This window comes from Lagopus leucura, unplaced genomic scaffold (assembly GCF_019238085.1).
Source record: "Lagopus leucura isolate 7727_CA_CO unplaced genomic scaffold, USGS_WTPT01 Super-Scaffold_739, whole genome shotgun sequence".
NCBI lineage: Eukaryota > Metazoa > Chordata > Aves > Galliformes > Phasianidae > Lagopus > Lagopus leucura.
In genome coordinates, this window is record NW_024962255.1 from 21,112,211 (window position 1) to 21,135,824 (window position 23,614).

General features: G+C 37.6%; 1 protein-coding gene across 1 annotated transcript in view; it reads right to left on the minus strand.

Moving 5' to 3' along the window:
- KNDC1 (kinase non-catalytic C-lobe domain containing 1) overlaps positions 1-15,233 on the minus strand; it is a 57,975-nt gene extending 42,742 nt beyond the window's left edge. The window contains exons 1-3 of the mRNA XM_042862740.1: positions 15,050-15,233; positions 10,622-10,820; positions 8,567-8,625 (exon numbers count right to left, since the gene is read on the minus strand). Coding sequence (XP_042718674.1) covers positions 8,567-8,625; positions 10,622-10,820; positions 15,050-15,142 — 351 coding nt within the window. The 5' untranslated portion in view covers positions 15,143-15,233. The remainder of the gene's footprint in view (positions 1-8,566; positions 8,626-10,621; positions 10,821-15,049) is intronic.
- Positions 15,234-23,614: the final 8,381 nt, after the last annotated feature.

Sequence of the window (23,614 nt, forward strand, 5' to 3'; positions counted from 1 at the left end):
ATTAACACTAATGAATAGCCCCAACTGACTACTCTCCTGCAAGACTGTAGAAGTGTAATTATGACAGGCAAAGAAAAGTATTGCAGTAAAACTCCTAAAGACCTCAAAGGTTAGACAGCATATATCTTTAAAACTTCTTAATGCAATTTTTAAAAATCTTTTTGGAACTAAGTTTCACATATCACAATTCTCCTTATGCTTTATCAGCCATTAACCTCTCTACTTATAAGTTACCCCCCATAGGTAATTCGTTTATCACTTCAGTAAACTAACCCAACTTATTCCCTTGTAGGCACAGAAACAAGGAAACCTGGGAAGCCCTTATATGAATGCTGAGCAGGCTCATTTTATCTTCCCTCAACTGCACACATGCAAGATCTTTTTCATCGTATAGCAAATGTATTATTTGCAGTCATTGAGGTTTTGTCTTAAAAAGTATACCCTTTATCTAAAACGTAAGAGAAGCTGCTTATTGATAAACCACTGAGCTAAATAGTTCAGTCACACAATCCTCTGTGGGGATATACTTATTCCACATTTCAGAGCTAAAGAATTTAAGATGAATACTTACAGTTAAGGCACTGTGGGCCAATAAACTCAAAGAGCTCTCCAGTTCCATTAATGTGCCATGAACCAAAGACATCAGGCTTCTTGCAAAATATTTATTACTGTATAGCAAGTGTTAATTCTTCCTTGAAATTAATCTAGGTAGATTCTTCCTAGTTCTCTACAGGAAACTAGGATCTTTCATGAACTGTAGACATAAAAAGTTGGCCAAACACTTCTGAACTTACATTATTACATAATATTTCAGCAGACAACATCCAAAGAGCATCACTGCCTCTGCCCTCAAACTTTTTTTTTTTTTTTACTCTCTTAAAACACTGATTTTTACAGGAGCTGCATGTGACTGAAATAGCAGGTCAATAGGTAGCTCTCATAGTATGCCAGGAATGCAAACAGGAGGATAAACAAAAAAGATTTTTGTTTGTTTCTAAAAAAGATTCATAGAGAAATACTCGTTGCAGAAGCGAATCCTGCTCTCTCTTGTCAATTAGATGAGACATATAGAAATGATGTATATAACCATGATATGACTTGAACAGTACTGCATACACAAAAAATTTCACACGGGAAGTGTAACACATATACTACATTCACAGATTGTTTCCTCCAAAGTGACAGCCTGATTAAATCAGTATTACTAAGTAAAGCAGCAACATCTGTTGACTTTATAGTTGAGAGCAAGGAGTCTCTGACTTCATTAAGTCAGAGTGGAAGAGCTCAGAAGCTCAAGAATCCTGGAGAAGACATATACCAACTAATAAAAAACCTGATCTAGTGGTCACCTGAGAAAGCCTAAGCCACCTGCAATGCATTTTCCAGGTGTTCAGATTCTAAACTTGAAATACAAGTGATTAGTTCTCAAAGGAGCTTCCTTGAAATTCTGTAATTAAGGAGAATGACACGTAAATGGCACACATTTTTTCATAACCCTGGAATTTCTATTGACTGAATTTAAAGCAGACAAATGAGACAACTCTATAACCATCCATGGTTAAAAATATTTCTCATTGTTTCAGTAATCTGAAGTCTCCAGACATTAACAATAACCATGAATCTTCACAAATGACCTGAACAACCACATAAAGCATACAAAATGCAGGACAGAGGCATTTAAACATAAAGTAATGTCATGGAAAGCATTCTGAAATGTGGTAAAGAGTAAATTACAGAAATAAGTAGAAAGCACAATTAAATTCTTTCATCCAGCAAGGCCATGATGGGACCACCAAAGAAATTCATTTGAATGGTTAGAATTGAAAACTAACAGATTATTCCACCAGAACTAAGGAAGACACCTTCTCAGTTACGGATGAAGCTATCAGAACTGATCGGAAGAGTTCATCTAGAAGAGGCCACAGAACAACTGATCCAAAATATTTGTGCACCTTTAAAGAGCCTAGAGTTACGACGCAGCACAAACATACTGGGAGAAAATCACGTGTGCTTCTTTCTGTAGCTTTTTGTTTTTTAAGGGAACTAATCTGCAAAATCAGTCAGCATCACTCATCAGGCTGCTACAATGGTAAACTACCACGCATACCAGCTGCTTTAAGATAAAACACTAGCTTAAGTAATCTTTTCCTCACAGCAACAAAATCCTCAACTAAGCAGGTCAGAAAAAAGCTTTTGTGTGAAAGAATAAATCTCCCCCAGTCATAAGGAAAACAGATAGCTTTAATAAACCCACTTATAACTACTTAATAATGAAGTAAGGAAGAGACAAAGTACTACATATTTTCATAAAATAGGTTATCTATACACAGTCATTTGTCTTCTAGAGAGATTCTTCTGCCCGTAAGACAATTCTATTGATGAAAATAAAAGCAAGCCTGAAAAGTTATGGTTCAGATTTAGAGACAATAGGCTCAAGAAGCCCGTGAGAAAAGAAATGTGCTAAGTTCGCAACTTCAGAACTAAGCAACAAGCTGTAGGGGTTTTTTGGGGACATCAAGTTATACATTCTAAGAGATCCTATACATTTAAAAAGAAAAGAAATAAGAAAAAAGACAGATTACAAAAATTTTTCAACTGTTGGTCTCACATTCCTTCCTTTGGTTAGCTCTTTGTGTAAAGCAACTAAAGGGTGATATTATTCAGTGTAAAGTTCTTCATCTTTCCTTAGTTGGGTCAATGATGTAAGAGCAAGAGGATTTCATTTACTCTTCTATAGCACAGTAGAGGCACTCGTAACTAAATAAAAGTAATTTATTTTTGTCACTGAAGAAAAAGACAGCCTTAAATACACTCAGAAAATAGAATGATTTAGACTAAAAGAGAAGTTACCATTTGCTGATGAGAAGCCTTTTTACTGTTGGACAGAATGAGTCTCCAAAGGAGCCTATATGAAACCAATGGAAGTAGAACTCAATAAAAAGGACACTAGCTGTTTCAAAGAACTTATTTTTCCATCATATAAAAACAAAACCAAAAAAAACCTCCAGAAGAACTGGCAAAAAGTTTTCTTTTTCTTCTCAGAACTAAAGAAAGAACAGAACAGTAGTAATATCATAACATTCAAAGCCACTGCTTTAAATTACCAGAGAAGCAGCAAAGGCAAAACTTCCTTTATAACTTCCACTGTTTTGATTCAGTGGAAAGAAGACAGCTTTATAATTTAGAGAAGGACCAACAGCTGAGACCTGAGCACTAGCTCAGTAATGATCAGCTACTGAGAAATACTGCAGTACCAAACCGTCAGCTCAGTTTTCTTTAGTAGGACCAAATTATACATACACCCCAGGCCTTTCCTTATCTATTCTCTAGTTTAGTAAATTTAATTTGGCTTTTTAATGCATGCATTTATATGCATATAAAATGTTTATATGAACATGGTAGATAACAATCCAACTGTCTTGACACATCTCATAGCAATAAAAGTCATGAATTTTAACTATTGAGACTCTTGAAATATCTTTAGTTCATCTTCTCTATTTGAAATAAGGTTGTTGAGACACTTGAAAGTTTTTGTTGGTTTGTTGACTAAATAATCTATAATCCACTGAAAACTTCAAGTCAACAGTTGTCACAGTTTAATAAAGAGAATGCCAGCAATCAGCCTTTACTGTATCTGACTCCAGTCACCACTGGGATTATTGCATGCCTCACACCTGCTGTAGCAGCAAAAAGCAACAAGAAGTTCTAGCTGAGAAGATGGAAGCAGAGCTTCACTCTTCCTGGTGCCTATTCCATACTTCTCCCCTCTCCTTCCATAGTAGCACAGTATTTAAGTCAGTATCACCTTATTTCCCCCCCAGTTTTTACACCTGAAAAAAATTTAATACTACTGCATATTGAGTCCCAGAACTACTGCATTTTATCACTTCTAAATAATGAAAGAAGTTATTAAACAGAATCATTATCCAGTCTGCTTCAGACATAGAAAAAGGCAGACTGAAAATTCACTGATTTCTAGAGGTTCACTAGAACAACTGAAATTGAATAGCCATATTATTAAAAGACTATAAATGCAAGTTCATACATGGCAGACATTAGTCCTTCATCTCACTGAAAGCTCATATCTTAGAAATGTGATGTTCTGTAACAATGAACCTCTGTGTCAGACTCAATGGCAGTTTTGTGATAGTGACAAACAGCTACTTGAAACTGGTTTGAGACAGCCAATGTTTTTAACCTGAGGCAGTTTCTATTGTAGCGATGGAAATAAAACTATTAATGAAGTCACCAGTATTTAGCTATTTCTGTTGTGCCTCCCACTGGTCAAATTTCACAAGTCCTGCACTGTAGTGCCCACAGCAAAAAAAAAAAAAAAAAAAAAAAAGACATGGGACGATTTTCATTAAGAAAAACCTTTCCTATTTAGAGAAGGGAATAAAGAATCAGTTTACACTAAAGATGAATATACATATGCTTAGCAAATTATTCAAGTACACCAATTTTAAAAGAAACATTTTTGCAACTCCATCTCTTCATGATTTTTCTAGAACAGAAAAACCACACATTCTATACTACTCCCTACAACAGCACACTAGTAGAGTATTACATAATTTGAGACTAGCCATTTATACTCAGACATTTATTTGTAGCTGACTTAGCTCAAGATCTAGGGAAAACTTAAAAGAAAAAAAAAAAAAAGGCCAGTATTTACTATAGCATCTTTCCATCAGTGCAGGCAAATAACAGCTCGATGACATGATAAGAAAGCTTTTACCAAGCACAACAACATCACATACTTGCATATGTATTAAAAATAAAAGGAAAAATGATATTAAGTGTACTGTAAAATAATCCACTTCTTTAGAATTGCAGTATGGATCATAGCACTAAAAATGATCTCCTAGGAAAGGTAGAAACATTTCTCTCGTTTATCCCATTCCCCTCTCTTTTTACAGCATTAACCATTAACAGCACAGTTTCTAAGGCACAACGGTAACAGCAACAGCATGCAAGGAGATAGCAATATTACAGGAAAAGATTTAAAAGGAATAGATACCCAGGAGGTCCCAGAGAACAAAGGCACCTGTTCAGCTTTCTTTTTTATTGTGATAAGACACTTTTTTCTTCTTACACCAGCAAGAAGAGGACATGATAAAACTACCCTATTAAACAGTGATCCAAGTGCTTGGCAACAATCTTTTCAAGGCCTCTGAAACCCCTCAGAGATAGCAATCCATCCTCCATCCCTTTTATTCCAGCCCCACAGGTTCAAACAGTGACAGCACTAACAAAGTCACCAGATGATGAGCCTGGCCACACGTCACCATTGGCCCCTTTCACAGCTACTTTCTTCTTAACGTTCTTCTCCATAAAGAGCTGGTGTTAATATCAGGTATGGAATAGAGGAGTCCTTGAGAGCTAGCTTTTACTTTCCTACTATTAACAGTAACTGAAGTTGGTGTTCTCACTTTACAAATAGAGAACAAGTCATGAAACAAAGCACAAGTCTAAAAGAAAGCATGTAAAAATAACTACAATGCTTTTCAGTTCTGTGCATTGGCCTTAGGAGCAAGCTTTATATCTCTTGCTATTTAAAATACTCACCAGAAACTGAAATTTTAAATAGTGTTGTTTCAGACACCAGAACAATAATGCATTTCAATTTGTTTCCTGTGTCTATTGCCCTGGTGTACTTGTGAGTGCCAGCTAAGTTTAGTAACTAATTAGACTGGAGTCACAACTCCATTAGAGGTCTGGATCAGTAATTCACAAAGCAGGAAACAAAACATCTCTTGTTGAAATAACTGTAGCTTTATTTGAAGGACTTTTTTTTTTTTCTTTTTTCTTTTTCTTTTTTCTTTTTTTTTTTTTTAAGAAAAAAAAAGGTTTAAAGAGGGAGAAGTCATCCAGTAGCTATACAAACTGCATTGTATACTTCCATTTTCAAAGCCACAAAATGGGTCACATTTGAATTAAGCGATACCTCTGGCTGACATTACTATTTTAAATCAGTTGAGCTTTGACACCAGACTAGTAGCAATCAAAGATCACCAAAAACACAATCTGTGGTTCCAATACTAATTCTCTCCTTATACTGACATCGAATAGTTTCAATATAAACACTAGTATACTTTGTTGACAACAGAAAGCGAACAGCCATAGAAACGTTCCTTCAACAAAAAAACTAAGACCATTACCAAGGAAGAAGCACTAACAAAAGATTTCATGCCTCTACAGGCACCTATAGAAGGTGCAGCTTATTTGTATAGAGCAATTGAATCTTACAGTACCAAGAAAGCAAAATCACAGAGGGTTTCCTCACAGACATGTATGCACACACCAATGCCATTCCACTACTGCATAATAGAAGATTACAACTAGGGATGAAGGAATAGACAAATGTATCAATACTGTTGAAAAACAGAGGAAAATTTAAGTATTATCAGCAAGAAAGAAACAATTACCTTGGAAGTATCACAGTAGTTTATAATCTTGTAAATGTAACTTGAAGATCAGACCTACCTCCTATCTTAGAAACTACTAAAGCAAATTGAGGTCAGTGTAGATTCCAGCCAAAATCTGATCAGGTCCTACATATTTTAAAAAGAACCAAAGCTACAAGCAGCAACAGGTAAAGCTTTGAGAATTCCATGAATACTCAGCATCCCCTGGCAGACAAGAGGCACAATTCCCAGATATGCCTCCACCTCAAAGGAGAAAAAGAGTGATTTGTCAGCCTTCTGCACCACTGTGGATCGCTGAACGGAAAACAGCTGAGGCAACAGGTCAGGCTTGTAGCACTGGTCTCTTGCTTTGCTTTGCAAGGTTCCTCAACTTGTTAGATAAAGAAATAGGGCAAGGAACAGAAATCAGTATACCCAGCCCTTCCCCCCATTTCACTGCAGAAAAGAGCACGATGACATTGCTTCTCCTCCAGTTGAATGCATACCTTCAGGTACTTTCATCAGCCTTTGCAAAGAAAGTAAAAGGGTCAATGTTCAGAGCCACTCCTGACTCAAAGAACCTTCACTGACCATGTAATTGTTGCTTGCACTGTACTTGGTATTAGGAATCACCGAAGTCTTAACAGGCTCCTAAGAACTACGATATGAGAAGATTCGAATAATAAACCTGTATGCAGAGGAGTTTTATACAAGATGAATATAGTGGCCTTGTATATCACACAGAACTAAAATTTCAGGTCACTTTGTATTCCTAGTCTTCCCAGATCTCCATTTCACTTTGACCCGTGTCTCTTCTTCAGTGTGTTTATTTGTTATACTCATACCAGAGTTCAGCAACTCCTAGAGACAGAAAAAGGGCAAAAAGTATGCAAGCTCTTGAAGATCGAATCTTCAAAGTGTCTGTCTCAGGTCCTACAGGCTTCTTGAGGAGCAAGGTACAGAGAACATTTATTTCAGCGGATTTTTTAACTGCAGCAGAATTATAACAAAAAATCAGAAATATAATCTCCCTTAGACCACACTTCAGAACTTCCTTTCCTCAGTTACAAAACACTATTCTATTTTCCATAAAGCTGGCTTCCTCTGAGCAGCCCTGTGTCATCAGATTCCCAGTGTCAGTAACTCAGAAAATCCCAGCTTGGGGATCAAGCAGGATACTGAGCACAAAAAGTTTCAATACAACTCTGATGATCTATATAACTACATTCAAAAAGCACAGCAACAGAGAAGAACACTGCATTCCTAAACTTCCACGCCTGTGCAATTTCACATTCTCTCTCTCTACTCTCATGTCACCCCCCCCATCTTAATCATTCTCATCTAACTTGCAGTACTATGTAATTCATTTTACCCTTTCCCCCTCAGGGAATACAAAGGGAAATAAAAATGACTATGAAAAAAAAAAACAACTAATGGTAGAAGGTTCTTATGTAGTACCATGTACAAAGTAGACTCAATTATTTTATATACTGAATGATGATAATTCAAGTGCTTTAATCTGTAAGATGTTCTATCTAAAAAACACATGCTAGGAAAAAAAAAGTGTACAAAAAACCAACAGATACTGCTAAGCAAGCAAGCACTCTTCCAGTATGCAATGAGATGGTTGATTTGGGAGGCTAATGAATTAGTATAAACAATTTAAATCTAATTTAATTTAACAATGTAGAGCATTTATGCAGTGCAAAGCAACAGATAGTCATTTGCTTCTTCATTAAACCAAAGATAATATTGCCGATTACCCTTCCATGAATTATTTTACTGAAGAAGATAGCAAACACATTTTATATTTAGTCATAAAAGTTCATGGCTAGTCCCCAAACAAGCAAATATAATGAATGAAGGACACCAGTGAATGTAACATAGGACCAGCTGTGGTTAAAGGCAATGTGTTATTCAGTCAAAATAGATTCTCACATTTTAACAGTTAGTGAACAAATGTTTATACAGAAAACTAATACAGAATTTTAAGTATACCTTTCAATACTACAAAAGACACGGCATGCTCCTAAAGAAGCACAATTTCCCATTCATAATCTTAAGATGTTTTAAGATTGTACACCAAGAATTCTGAGCATTTAGCACAGTGAAAATAATGAAGAAGTTAAATCCAACTATTTTACAGAAATTTATGAACTTGCCTCAAAAGTGTTACCGGTGATATCAAATTCTGGTGGAACAAAGGCACCTTCTGGATCATCTTTGAAAGGAAAAGAAAATGTATTGGATTAGAAATTAGTAGTTGTGCTTGTATAAAAAAACATACTAATTTGAGTTTGTACCATAAAACTTGTATTACTATTTGATATACAGGAAACAACAGCATTTTGGTTCACTCACCCCCAGTCTACAAAGAACTTGTTATCCGTTTCCAGTACTGCAAGTAAAGCGTTATTTGCAAACTTTCTACCAGAAGATACTATACCTTTTCAACCATGAAACAAAATAGATAAAACACCCCATAGAGATTTATTTAACACATCTAACCACTTCTGGCATGTCTTCAGACCTTTATGCTTGGACCAAGTTATCATCTAAGTAGGTATGAATCAGCTATGGCTTGTATTTGGTTAACAGGACATTTTCATTTGGTAGTTTCCACTGCAGACCTGGGTTCAAGCAGCAAAAGCAAAGTGAAAAGCTAACTTCCTTCTCTTTCATGGGCCAAGACATAGTTAATTATTGTAATATATGGAGGAAGTACATACCTTATGCGGGTGCTGCCTAGCAGAGAACTAAGCTACTGCAGGAAGCACTGCAGGCTGAAGAAGGAAGAAAGGAACTTCCTATGAGAAACTGAAATTACTGCTGCATACAAGCATACATGTAACATCACAGTCTGTTGATAATTTCTCAACAGGGAGAAAAAACAGCACACACACACATCACACACTCATCACAGTTTTAGCTCTAATATAACTTTTGTGTCTGTACTTCAGAAGCGAGATGCATATTGTGAAGACAGTAACCTCAGATCCATGGTGTAAGACTTGTTTGACATTTACAAATGGCAGCTACCTTTGTTTCCTTCTTTCAATGGAACAGTTTGAAGGCTGTACAAATGTATAGTTTTTAATAATCAGTAACGCTCTCTGTATCCCTTAACCATAGTGTTTAAAATAGAGATTTGTCTGATTTGAACAGACAAGAAGATATCAGAGCCCTTGGCAGAATATCCTACTGGATGTTTGTCACTTTCCTTAGCACAGAACCTGCACTCTGTAAAAGCAGAGGTGACAGGCTGTTCATTTTCTCTCACTGGCAAGGAACTCCAGAGGTCATCATTTTCTTCTGGAAGAATAAATGCATAAGTAACAGCTATGAGAAACCAAGAAAAGACAGCTTCCAGAAGGGCCTTATCTAGCAAGCAGTATTTTAACAAAGTAACAACAAGATTTGAGGGAAAGGGTAAGAGAAAGACTCAAGGACACAGGGGAGAGGAAGGGTGTGAGAGGGGGGAGGGGGAACAACATATGCTTTTTTTCCCCCAGTCATTCCTAGGAAAAACACAATTGTAAGAACTCGGGGGGAAAAAAAACCAAAACACTTCCTTAGAGATTAATATGACATCAGAGAACAAAACATTTGTACATCACCTGCATTATACAGGAATTCCCATAATCACACATCTTAAATACTTGAATAGGGCAAATTCCTGGATCAGTTGTTTGCCAGCTATTCAATTAGACTAAAACTTTTATGAAGAAATCAATTTTTCTTTCCCAGCTGCAAGCAAAAATATTAGAGGAGTCTTTAATCCACTGGATTTATCCCCTGCAATAAGTCTTTCATACATATCCCCTTATGAATATAAAGCCAGCTTTTCTCCCTATCCAAACTTCAAGTTAAGACAAGTTACTTAAAACAAAGGAAACCAATTCCATGCAAACAAGGACATGGCATGCAGATACACTGACAAAAAACCTATGTAGGAGATGGAGATACATTAAACTAACCTGGACAAGTCTTAAAGTAACTATGATGAGTCTTCTATCCAAACTCATACAAGTCTTTATTGATCAATCACAAACCGAGCACACAGTTTCGTGCAGATCTCTATAACTAAATAAGTCTTTTTTTTCTTCTTCTTTATTTTAATTTTAAGTCTTCCGAATAGACTAGAATGCTTTACTACAGACTCTCACTATGAGTTCCCATAGTTTTAAAACAAATTGCCTGGAAACACAAATACTTACCACTGAGTTGTTCCATGAAGCATACATTGCCATTGGTGTTAAAAGCTAGAGTGTCGGGAGTGATGCAAAGAGTCTGGAAGATTGCAGAATGGGCAATGCTCTTCAGAGAATGGCAACACTCCAGGCAAATTGCCCAAATATCTTGCTCTTTAAGACAGCTATCTCGCAGTGACAAAATATCAGCAAGGGACACATTCTCCTGCCAAGACATGAATTCATAAATTACTCCACATTTCATGACATTACTTTTGGTATCATAGATTACATTTGACACAAGTGACTACAAGTAATATTTCCAGCAAGTTCTGAGACTTTTCAGGACACTGATTAACACCCCAAGAAACATAAAATTCTCTATGCTGCTTTTAACACAAGAAGTCTCCAAGAAGCACAGTTAATCCAAACAAAGGTATCACAGTATGTTAACATCAAAAATAGACTTACTATAGGAATTATGTAAGTTACATAAACACTGCATCAAAGTTAAGGAAACAGACCATTCAGAGGTAAAAGCAGAGAAATGAAATTAAAACATTTTGTTTAACACATGCCTTCCTTAGACTCTCCCAGGTGGTTTTCGATAAACTCCTTTTAAATTCCCTTCACAGTGAAAATTTCCCTAACAGTGAAAAAGTACCCTCTAAACTGGCCTGTCTTATAAATGATGCTGTTATGAAGTGTAGTGGTGTAGATCATTTAATAAATCCTCAAAAGTCCAACATGCTGTAGGAAAAGTGTTCTTAGACATAAAAACCAAGCATTTCAGTTGTCCACTATTCCCAGTGCTCTCAGGATCAAGACAGTTCAGAGAGTTAGTTTCTAAGCTATTGTCCTAAAACATTAAATCTCCTTCCCTTCACCATATGCTTACAGCAAGGACATTAAGACTAAAGACCACACTTTCTGAAAGATAGTAAGCATAACTTGAATTAAAGATGCAACCAAATATTACTTGACATATAGAAAGGAAAGTATCTCAATGTCAGCCAAACAGAATGCAAACTGAATTGTAGTGGTTTGAACTTTTAAGCATGGGAAGCTTGAAAAACAGAGCTATAACTGACATTATGTACCTCATTATTGGAAAACATCAGGATTTCTATTATTATTTACTGACAGAGAAAGTTTGTTGACACATTTTTCAGAGGAAGAAGTACTCCATTCATAATATCCTTTATAAAAGGACCAATCCTAAAACCAAAATTTATTTTGCTTTTATTCTAAAGCAATAACAACTTAATTATTAAGTTATGCTTAACAACTGAGGAAAAAAAAAACAAGTAGGAAATGAATCATGCTTACTATTATTTGGCAACTGTAACTTTTATTTTCAATATTGAAGTTTTCACCAGCCTAAAGATGTATTAATTCACTAATAGAAGAATTAGTGCAGTGCCATCAGCGCTCACCCAGCTCAGTCCAACACAACACAGAAGAGCAAAAGCTGTTACAGCTCAGGTACACGAGAACGACAATCTCATTTTCTCTGTGCTGTCCTCAGCATTGTATGCGTAATGCTGCCATTGGATTTTGAGGATGGATAAGAAAACTTTGCATGTTTTTATGGGGAATTCCTTTCAAGCATGAAAGGCAGCACAGAGGTTCCTAAATTTGAAAACACAAACATATGAAAAGGAGCTGGCCATAAAAACATCAAGTTTTGAAGATGACCATGCTGGTAGATGAGGACAGATTTGGGAAAGAAAGACAGACTGCTTGTTCTAGCACAATGTAATTTTTTGATCAAAGCAATGAGCCAGTTATTTTAATTCTTTTAGGACCATAGAGCTAAACAACTATGTGACATGATGGCATTTATCAAAGCTGCAAAGAATATTTCATTAGATGCAAAATCATTTTGTCCATCACATGCATATGGAGACAAAAGGCTCAGTTTACAGACACTATAAGAAATAAACATAGCCTGTAAAGTTTGGAAGAATCTCCATATTAATTTGCATTCACAACCAGGACTTGATAGAACTTCTTTTGAGTCAAGCGTGAGTTGAGTTCTTGAGCTGATACCAATCACCAGTAGCAATATCTATGCTTAAAGCCACAAAACCATCTTTGTACTGAGGTGCAAATGAAAGAAGATGATCTCATGCCAGATAAATTTATCTTCTTTCCAGGGAAAGGGAAAGTTTTGTTAAAAAAAAAGAAAAAAGAAAAAAGAAAAAAAGAAAAAAAAAAAAGGCCTAAGAATGCTGAATTCATATTCAGTAGCTTCTTTCAGCAATGGACAGACTGATAAAGATAAAAAAAAACAAAAAACAAAAAACAAAGAAAGACAACAAACAACAACAAAAGCTACACAGTAAACCTTTCCTTCAAAGGGCACAAAGCTATTTACTTCATGGAAACGCTGCATTTCTCAAATGACCACACTGAACAACCTTAGCTACCAAAGTTGCTACTGCAGCACAGCAACAACCTTTCAGAGAATGAAGCATTGAAAATATTGAGACATATGTTTACTTAGTTTCCCTAATCAAAGCTATGCAGAAACAAGTTTTCACTGAGGAAAAATAAACAAATATTTTTTCAGAACGTAACTCAGCATCTTCTAGCAAGTTGAAGCTTCTAGCAAGCCATAACTGCAATATTTTGGTCTATGGAAAATCTACAGGAAAACTTACCACTGTTACAGACACCTTTCCTCACTTGTCTCATTATCAGGAAAAGATACTTGCAAAAGACATTATTGTATTATAACTATGAAAAGTTAATAGGTTAAATAATCATACTTCAATTCACCACTTTAGTTCACAGTTTTCCCTTGTATTTTCTTCAAAAGTATAATGCAGTGCACTAGCATATGCAAAAAAGCAGAGAGAAAACAAAGAGAAAACAAATTGGACACAGACAACATCTTAAAAATTTTAAATGAAATATTAAGGAGTTTCATATAAAGGAAGTCCCAGCCAGGAAAGACAATTTAAATACACTGTCACCACCAGTATTTCCTACTCATCTGCCCAGGCACTTTCCTGCTTCGCACACTGAATGCTGTAAACCACATACACCACAGTTCCCACTCAATGACTAAGCATCTAGGAGTACTTCAGGTGCCAGAAGACTGTGAATGCCGAGTTCTGTTATCAAGATATCAACACTCTGTTCTAGAATCATGGAAAACATGGCAAATATAATTCATTAAATTAATCAGAGCTGAAGAAAAACATTTTGTTGCCTGCATAAGTCAGTTGAATACTCTTCAAAGGAGTCCCTTTAAGAAAAAAGTTCTCTAATCTCCAGGTGATAGGTGATCATTCTCTCAACAAGAATATTTGAAAACATTAAAGTGTTTGGAAAAGCTAAACAGAAGGGACTGATGGGAATCCACAATCACAGACTGCATCGAGAGAAATGGGCTCAGGTCTTCCTCACATAGAAGAAAGAACAGATCTTCTTCCACTTCTGGCTTTTAAGTGAACCTGTAAAGAGGAGGCCACTGCCAGCTTCCTTTTGTATTTGGCATGGACCAGCCTGAGAAGGCCTACACCGAGCGCTAAGATGAGGAAGAGTATCCAAATGAGTGATAAACACAAACCCTAGGTCAAGATCAGAAGAGTTGGGTCAGATTCTACCAGAAGCATGAAACTGCTGAGCCAGGAGTTTACTTATGGAGTCTGTGGGGACTTCTCATTTCAAACACCTCTACATCCTGATTCAGTTGGGGTTCTTGAAACACCAAATGAGAGCTTTATAAGGTTCATTCTGGGAAACGAGCCACTCATATATGGCTTACCAAAGTTTCACTTCCAAGTTTAATCAACTTACCCAAACATTCAGGAACACTTCACATGAAAGGATACAGAAAACAAAGTGAGAGCAAACAAACAAACAAGTGCAAAACCGAGCACACCCACGCAAAGCTGACTGCAGAACCAGCTACAGGTAATTCAGCACAATAAAGAAACAGATGCAATAGCTTTTTACACATTTTTTTATTCCCTCCTGACAAAGATGTTTTTACACAGGGCAGTAAGAAATGGCTGTACAAGGACCAAGTTGGTGCTATACTTTTACCCTTTTAAGAAATCACCCTTGATCGATTACTACAAAGAAACACACTTCATAACTGCTGTTAGTGCACAGCCACACCAGGAGCCAGAAACGAGACGCCCCATCCTCGAGCACCATGACTTTGCTGTTGTATGGAGCAGGGGGAGGGGATGGGCCAAGCCCAACTTGGGAGCTGAGATAACGGGGCGAAGGAGCCCTGGGCTCGCGCCAGAGCAGAACGGCTGTGTCACCGCGGCCTGGCCGCTGCCGGCGTGCCGGGCAACCGCCGAGCTCCGCTGGGGCTGCCCGCCGTGCCGCGGCGCAGGCAGGGGCCGGGGCTACCGGGGCCCGAGGCCGCCTCACCTCGGATGCCCGCAGGGACTGCCGCACCGGCTCCGTCCCCGCACCTGCCACACTCACCTCGTCCTCCAGCAACGTCGGCAGGGGCTCGAAGTCGTAGCAGTTCACCTCCTCCGCCTCCTCATAACACCCATCCTCCGCAGCAGGCTCCATTCCGCCCGGAGAGAGAGCGGAGGCTTCACACCCTCAGCCCCCGCCGACGGCTCATCCCCACGCCCGCCTGCAAGCGATCCCCGCGGCGCCAAGCACACCCGCCTGCTTTAACCCCTTCGCCTCCCGGCGGGGCCCGACCGCGAGGCGCCCCCTGCGGCCCGTAGCCGCCTCCCGCCTAAGCCCTCGGCTGGGGCAGCGCTGCCATGGCAACGCGGCCCGCCACCGCCTCGCCCGTGCCGCGCTGCCTCGCTGCGGCGGCTCCCGCCCTCCCGCGGCGCCGAGCGCAGCCCGCCCCGGGGCGTCCTCTGCGAGCACCTGGCGGGAGGGCGGCGGCGTTGCGATGGCCCTGATGGGCGCGCCGGCGCAGTGCTGAGCCCCGCGGTAGCCCCGTTCAACGTGAACTCGACTGTCTTCCAGGATAGGGCATATCGTGCACATAAGCACAAACAAAAAATCTGATTTTTCCTTCTGATCATCCGCTTTAGTTCATTAGCCCTAACATTTTGCTATCCATAGGACCTAAGATAATTGTATTAATATTCATCAAGAAAAGCAAGGGTTTATGTTCTGGCTTGTAGGCAATTCTTGAAAAAAATTAATTATTAAACTATACTCTGACAATCACTGTGAAACAAACATAGATAATTTTAACTGCTCCATGAAAGTCATCCTGATGCATCTGTAAGATTTCTTCCAGTTAAATATTAGTTGGACATATCCCACAGTTACGGCATGCTACTTGGCAAAAAACACAAGCCTAAGCAGATTGGAATCTTTCATGTATATGGACTAGATGATCTAAGAGACCTTTTCCAACCTCAATGATTCTGTGATTCTCTGTCATCTTCTTACTAACATGTTGAACTAAAGTGATGGATACAAAAAGTTCTTGCTGACAAATGTTTTTAATGTACATAGTCACCTTTTAGTATGTACACATACAATTTGATAACTTGCATTTTTAATTCTGAACAAATATTAGAGAATGGGAAACAGTGAACCCCTGGTGCTTCTGAAAATAAAGTCCAATCTGACCTGAAGAAGAGCACTGTTTCACTTACAGAAAGTCTATAAAATGTGTTTGATTAGCACATTTTGCCATACCATTCTCCTCAAATAGCATGATCTACCCAAGAAGAGTTGCAAATTCTGTACACTTGTGGACTGGAGTCTTAACTGCATTGTAAAGAAAAATACATGAGAAATGTTTCCAGTATGTGAACTAGGTCTATGAGCTACATTCATCTGTAAATACCTCTTACATCTGCACCCCATTACAGTCCCCACTTGAGCAATCATAAACATTTCCATGAAATGATAGTTTAAGTCAAACATATGGGTGCTGTATGGAAATTCACATGCCACTTTTGAAAAGATAGTAGTTTTATGTTAGAAAATCACTCGCTAAAAGCAATTAGGACATTACCCTGCAAGGTTAGCACTCATGTTCAGACATGTGCCCTGTGTTAGTTGAACCTGGGGCTCAATTCTTGGGTATTTTTTGCCAGAGTAAATGACTAAGTGCATTCAAGTGACCTGAGATGCTTGAGACCTGGTTTCCTGGTTACCCTGGATAACTTACTTTCTCTACTGAGGTACCAGTTGTACCAAGTGGAGTATGTATGGAGTGGAAAGCAAAAGGAAATAAACATAGAGGGAGTGAAAGAAACTGCATTTCAGGAGATAAACAGGAATAAACACAGAATTCCTCTATACATCAAAAGTTGCAGAGAATTTAGCCTTATCACAAGTGCTTTGACAGGCAGGACAGAACAGTCACTGGAACTGATGTGGTTTCATAGATTTTTCCAAAAAAGCTGTGATAATAAATCTCAGATCTCATCAGTAGTTCTGTTTTGTTTCCTCCTTGGCCTCCTGGTTGAGACAGCTGTCAGAAAAGTCAATGTAACTTCTTTGATACATTCATGTAACTCAGTTCTCATACTAGAATATTCGATCTTAGCATCTGCAATTGATATCCATGGGGATTGTTGGAGGACATGTAACACTCTATGGTTCAACATTAGAACAAAAAAAAGCATTTAGATGAAACTGTCAGTTTGTCTGCAATCATATTTTCCTTTATTTCCTTTCCATACTATTACTTAAGAACATTAAAGTTTGTAAAAATTCTCTGTACAGTAGCAGTAGGCATTCTTTGAAAGATGTTTTGATGGATGTTGACTATCTGTGGAAATAATCTTCTGAGTCTAAGGTTAGCTGAACATGCAAGTGAATATCATATTAAAAAGGGAAATATATAGAACATCATTCAGGTTCTCAATGGTGAGGGATCTCAAAAGGCAGAACTAAAAACATTATTGTGCACTGATAATACTCTTTTGCCTGAAAAGTAATAAGAAATGTTAGCATAGATTAAAGGAACCAAGGGGAGATTTTATTATCCTGTGTTTAGATTCTGAACATGAACTGGATTCTTTATAAGAATTACAGCAGGAATCATGACTTTTAGATATGTTACTTCTTTACAGTAGATTAGAGATGAAAAAAGCACTATACAAATGTAAACTTGAGGTATATTGTAGCTGTTATATGTGAGAAAATACGTGACAAAAAGTTCACTTAATCACCATAAAGTTTTTTGTTGTAGATCTGATGTGGGATCATAGGCAATACAGAGAGACTGGACCAAATATGTCAGATTTCTATTTTCTTGCAGTTTTAGAGTGCTCCCCTTAAGCTGTGTTGAATTTGTGGTAAATGCAGTTAGGACAGTTCTCTAATTTTCTAATAGGTTGTGTCTGCAGCAGAGTGACTGTGTAGGTTTCTGTTTCTGCTAGCAGTCAATAGCAGACACCAGAGAAAAGAGTATAAACAAGTAGCCATATACGTCTGCTCTTCCAGTACAGTCTTGGATAGTCACACTTTTGATGTGATGGCATCTGTTGGTTTAAGAGGCCTGGAATACTTTGTTCAGTGACTTTGTTCATTCACTCTTTGAGTCTGTGTATTTTTTACTATCTCCCATGTCCTACTGCGAAATTCTTCAGCTTACCTGTGCAATGTATGAAGTTAAGTCTTTGTTTCAGTTGATATTCCTGATTTATTGTATTGGAAAAAGTGGAGGATAGGCTCCCTGTTTATCATCTCTATATCATCCTTGATACTACACTGTTGTTTTTCTCTCTTAGATACATCTTTTCAGGTTGAAATGTCCCGGTCTTGTTGCTCACTGACAGAATAGAAATTATCCCATGGCTTTGATCATGCACTTCACATACTTTTTAGAATTGTTTCATTATGCAACTAAAAATTGTGGAAGAGAAGGCTGGGATCCAAATGAATGAATGAATAAATGAGCAAATGAATAAAAGAATGAACTGATATGTAAATGAAGGAAATAATGATTCTTGAAAGCTTTTTGAAAATGATGTATTAATGACCTGCGAAGTAAGGATTTCACTTAAATGTGATTAACGGATTTAGTTATGAGAGTCACTCCTTTTATTTCCAGGTATCTGGATTCATGATGTGTTTTCCAAAAATGATTCAACGAGCACTAGTCATTGAGAATAAATCTGTGCGAATTCAGAGTGTTACTGCCAGCACCTCTATCTCAACAATCTAAACACCAGACACAAGAGAAACGATATTGTATAGGGTACTACTGTTATGCTGCTTTGTGCTACTGGTGATATCTTACATGTTGCTTCTTAAGCTTTTTCTTTTCATTATAGCACTTTGGTTATTCTTCTTTATAGATTATATAATCATAATTGACTATAAAAAATTCAGAGTACAAGCGTCATAGATGAAAGGTACACATTTGTTACACTATAATTAAATTTTGCATTCTACTTTTAAGAGTTTTTGTTTAATGGAAGTCTGCCTGAAGGCTCTCATTTCAATTCAGTTTGGATGAGACTGTGGGAACTGAAGGATTGCAGTAAAAAGAATTTGTTCTTGTGTGTGTACAAGATAGTCTTTTCAATTGTTTGGCTTTTGTTAATCAGAGATCCCTTTAATGCCACAGGCTTTAATACCTTTAGTCTATGAAACTACTGTTCTTCGTTTAGCAGTTATATGTATTTCAAGACAGGGAAAAGCTTTCTGCCAGTTGCCAGCTGCTGCTGTCTTTATGCGTTGCTGCTACTGTAAAACTTGAAGGTACTCGGAGGTAAAGGCACTGAGACACTGCAATTTTTAAACCAGGCCCATTGCTTCCACTAATTGCATATAGGTGTAAATCTGCTTCCTGCAGTGGTAGGTTAATTTGTATTCCCCATACTTCAATCTTACAAAGGCAGTAGATTCAGAAATGCAAAATTAACACCTCTTCCAATATACCTGAAGAGGATTGGACAACTATATATATAGACTACATACTGAAGTGGAAATCCACATATAGACATTCACTTTTCTTGGGGTTAAACAGTAGAAATGTGAACTCCAGAATCATCAAGCACAGTCTTTGGTCATTATAGGCACCTGTCACATCATTCTTTTCAGAAATGTTTCTAACACTGTAGCACCCACAAGCTATGAATCTTCTGATTTCCAGCCTTCATTTATACTTAATCATTTTTGTTCTGAGATTCTCTTTTAGCTTTTAATCTCAGTTCCTATTTCTTTCCAGATTACATTACGCATACATCTGTTTTCTTGTCTTTGACTTTGTTTTCCTCTTTTCCTAACAGTTCATTTTCTTAAAACTGTTCTGGTTATGACTGCTTTTCTATTGCATTATACTTTTATAGCTTTATAGTACTGATAAACCTTAATTTTATAATTTCCTCAGGTGTTTGGGACTTTTCAGTAGAGTCCTCTAACATATGCCTTCTTTGTGTATATTGGTGTATTTCTTTATGAAGTATTGTGCAGTTTTTTTCATCTTCATGATTTTTTCACATGTTCCCTGCCTAAGGAATTTGATTTCATTGTGTCTTCTCTGAATAGCAGTTTCATTTGTCCTCATTTGAAAGACTATCAGAAGATTCTTCTCTCTTCTCCATGGGACATTTTTCAATCATCTATTATGCTCACCTGATATGAGCTGCAATTGCATCTCTTATTCCTCCATTCTCTATTCTATGAATTCTACTGGATGGGACTCCCAGACACAGATCGCTGACAAAATGCATAGTTAATGCACTTTGCATTTAGGCATCTCCATTTTTTTTGTCATTCTTTAAATGCCCTATGCTGCTGCAGTTGGATATTACCTTCCTGCATCATCTGAAATACAGGGAAAGAAGGCAGAAGTAATTTGGCCACCTTTGAAGTCAATAGCAAAATTGCCATGGAATAACTTCCTTTGTTGGGAACTCATTGAGATGCAAGGTCAAAGTCTGGAATTGTTTTCACTTGTATACAAATGGAAAAATAATCTAGTAGTGGTCCAATATGTAAGTACATAGCTTTTCTTCAATGGAAAACTAGAACTAGAGGAGATATGAGTCTAAAATTAATGCAGTGCTAAAGCCGGTACTTGGAGGTTTGTGTCTCCTTGTCTCGTTAATTCGATTACTGGATTTGTCATATGCAGTATCCAGAAATAAGTGTGTATGTGTTCACACAGCTATACATATGGAGAAATTGATAACTGAGTTCTTTCTTTTGCTGTCAGTCTGGAGTGCTGACTTCCTTTGTCTCAATGTCTTAGTTTATCCCAGGTATTTCCATGGTAGATTCGAATGGCAAGTTGGAGAATGTTTTGCTTGTTTTACAAGGGAAAGTGAGGCACTGTGAAAATAAATCACTTCCAATGTTACTCAAGAGACTCATATCAACTGGAAACTCAAGTCATAAACCTGGAGAGCCAAACTTACCCTATAATTGCAACACATCCTCCAATTGATTCTGAATTGCTTGAATTTTAACATTATAGCATTGTTTCCATAACACAATATTGTCTTTATAGTAGCTATTGGTCCCCTTGCTCTTTTAATTCATTTTAGTAGTGTTCTTTTGAAAATGCTACAAGAAGTTATTCAGAAGATCATTTTAAATGATAATATGAATAATAAAGTCTAATATGATGCCTGTGGCAATTTCACACTGGAATATTAGCTTCAGGTTAGCACTAGCTATCCTTTAAAAAAAGACCTAATAATAATTAACAAAATCTTCAATTCATATAAAAAGCAAAACAACAAAAAACCAAAAAAACACATAACAATTAACTTTGTGTAGGCTGAGTTCTAAGCCTGATATTGCACATAATTCTGACACTTGGCTGTTTTCTGAAGTTTTCCTCTACAGATATTTATGGGATCGTTGCGACCTGCTTGTAATTGAAAACGAGACAAAGAATTCTCACATCCATGGGACAGTCAATCAAACCGTGTTGTTTAAATTCCTCTTGATGTTAATAAATCACTAGGAAGAGTCAACCCCAAAGACCTAATGTCTCCAAAAAAATCAGCTGGTGTCCTTAATAACTGATACAAAGTCCATGAATGTCTTTGGTATTCTATTACTTTTCACAGATATGTCCACATTGTGCTAGGAATCTTTCTCAACAAAGACAAACTAGAACATAAGCGATATATTTTATTAGCTACAGAATAATTATACAATATTTCCAGTTCAATCTACTTAATTTACTGTGATTATTTTTTTTTTAAATGAGGATTTACCTACTGTACTTTGTGCTCAGGTCACTACCTTACTTTTTTCCCTTACTTTTTTTTCCAGATACTGAATTGGGAAGGCATTCAGAAATTCCACCTGTGCAAGACAAAACAACTCAGACCTCCTGGGGAGCCTACCAGGCACTGCTACTATTCCAGCAACCTCTTCTCTATTCTTACCTTATCAAACAACTTCTCTCCTCTGACACCTAAAAGCTGCTGTGCTGCAATGTGAAGATCTCAGGAGCTGAGATCAGACTGTTCTTGCATGGCAGAGGGCCCCATATTACGTTATTTTGTGTCAGAGTTGATCGGAGTGAGTCTGTTCACAATAAATTTCAGATCACCATACTGAACTCCATCATTTTGCAAAGTCTTTTGATGAGTAACACAGATAGGTGAGAGAACTTTCAGCAGTATGGCTCATCCAATAAAATTCACTTGACCTTACAAGAGATGAAGAGCAGTGTTTTTAAAGTGCAGACTAAGGCAAATCTCATACAGAGTCTCAGTACATGTTTGCTGAAAAGCACAGCAGGAGCCATAGGGAAGCTATTAAAAATGTAGATTTAATTTCAAAAGGAGTTCCAGGGAGATTTTTATTTTTCACATTAGTGTCACAACCATACAGGAAATTGCACTTGCAAATGCTGACCTCTGCTGTGATGGCCTGAAAAAGCTGGAAGCAGAACTGTCTCCTGGCAGATGGAATAAGTATTCCTAATATGCAAGTGAGATTTGAGTTTGAACTGCAGTGCCACATACAGGTGAGTGCTCATTTTGCATTCTGTCTGAGAAAAAAAGCACACTGCTATGTCCAGTGACCCTAAAGTAAGACTCATCTCTACTTCCTCAGTTCAGCTACTGCACTGAAAACAATCAATCATTTGCACTACCCGACTCATTTTTGTAATTGTTGTCTAGATAATTTGCTGATGGATGCATTAGTAGTATCTATGTAGTAGTACAGTGCCACCGGGGACTCCTTTATGCTGGGAAATCTTCCTCTGAGGAGAAGCAGTCAATATCCAGAATCTAGCCATAAAACTTACAAATAAAAGCGAACAACATGGTTGAGACTGAATTCTGGACCTCAAACATGCAGACCAGCAGGAGGGGAGAAACTCATCCCTCACCCTACAGGGTGAAACAGGGCTTGAAGAACAGAGCTGCAGACTGATCACAGGACTAAAGGTTTTCAGACTTTCCTGTCTTTTTTAAAACTAATTCAGGGGCAGAGGTGACTGATTTTCAAAGACTGCTAAAGACACGATCATTAGCTGTGTGTTAGTGGAGCTCAAAACAGTGTTTTATGAACCAAGAAGAAAGGTAAATTGCTGACTTCAGCTCAAAGTCTACAGTAGCTACAGTGAATATGTGTCTGAACCATTTGTCATTAATTAGGCATCGTCACTTACCTCCTGGATGAGGCCAGTGCCATCCTGAGCATCATAAAATCCATGAACTGCAGTATATGCCTTCAGAATTTGATAATCCAAATGAGTCAACTGGACAAAACTCTCTTTCAACCTGTTAGAGCTGTTGATTCATTTGGATCTGTAACTTGTTATTAAATTTTCATTCTCAATAAAGGCAGTTGATTTATATTAAGAAAAAAATAAGAGGAAAGATTGTGCACAGCACATAAATATCCTATTAAGGAACTCACAGTACACAGGAAGAAACAGAAGAGATTACAAGGTCACGTTAATGCTTCTATCCAGTATGTGTAGGATTCCACTGATTTAGTGGAAGTTATGGTCTCTGTCTCGGTGTCTCCATGGGCAGGGAAGAATAAGGTACTCACATATCAGAGGCAATGCATCCCAATTTAAATCTGGCTTTCCTAATTCTGCCCCTTCCCTAGCATTCCTTAATA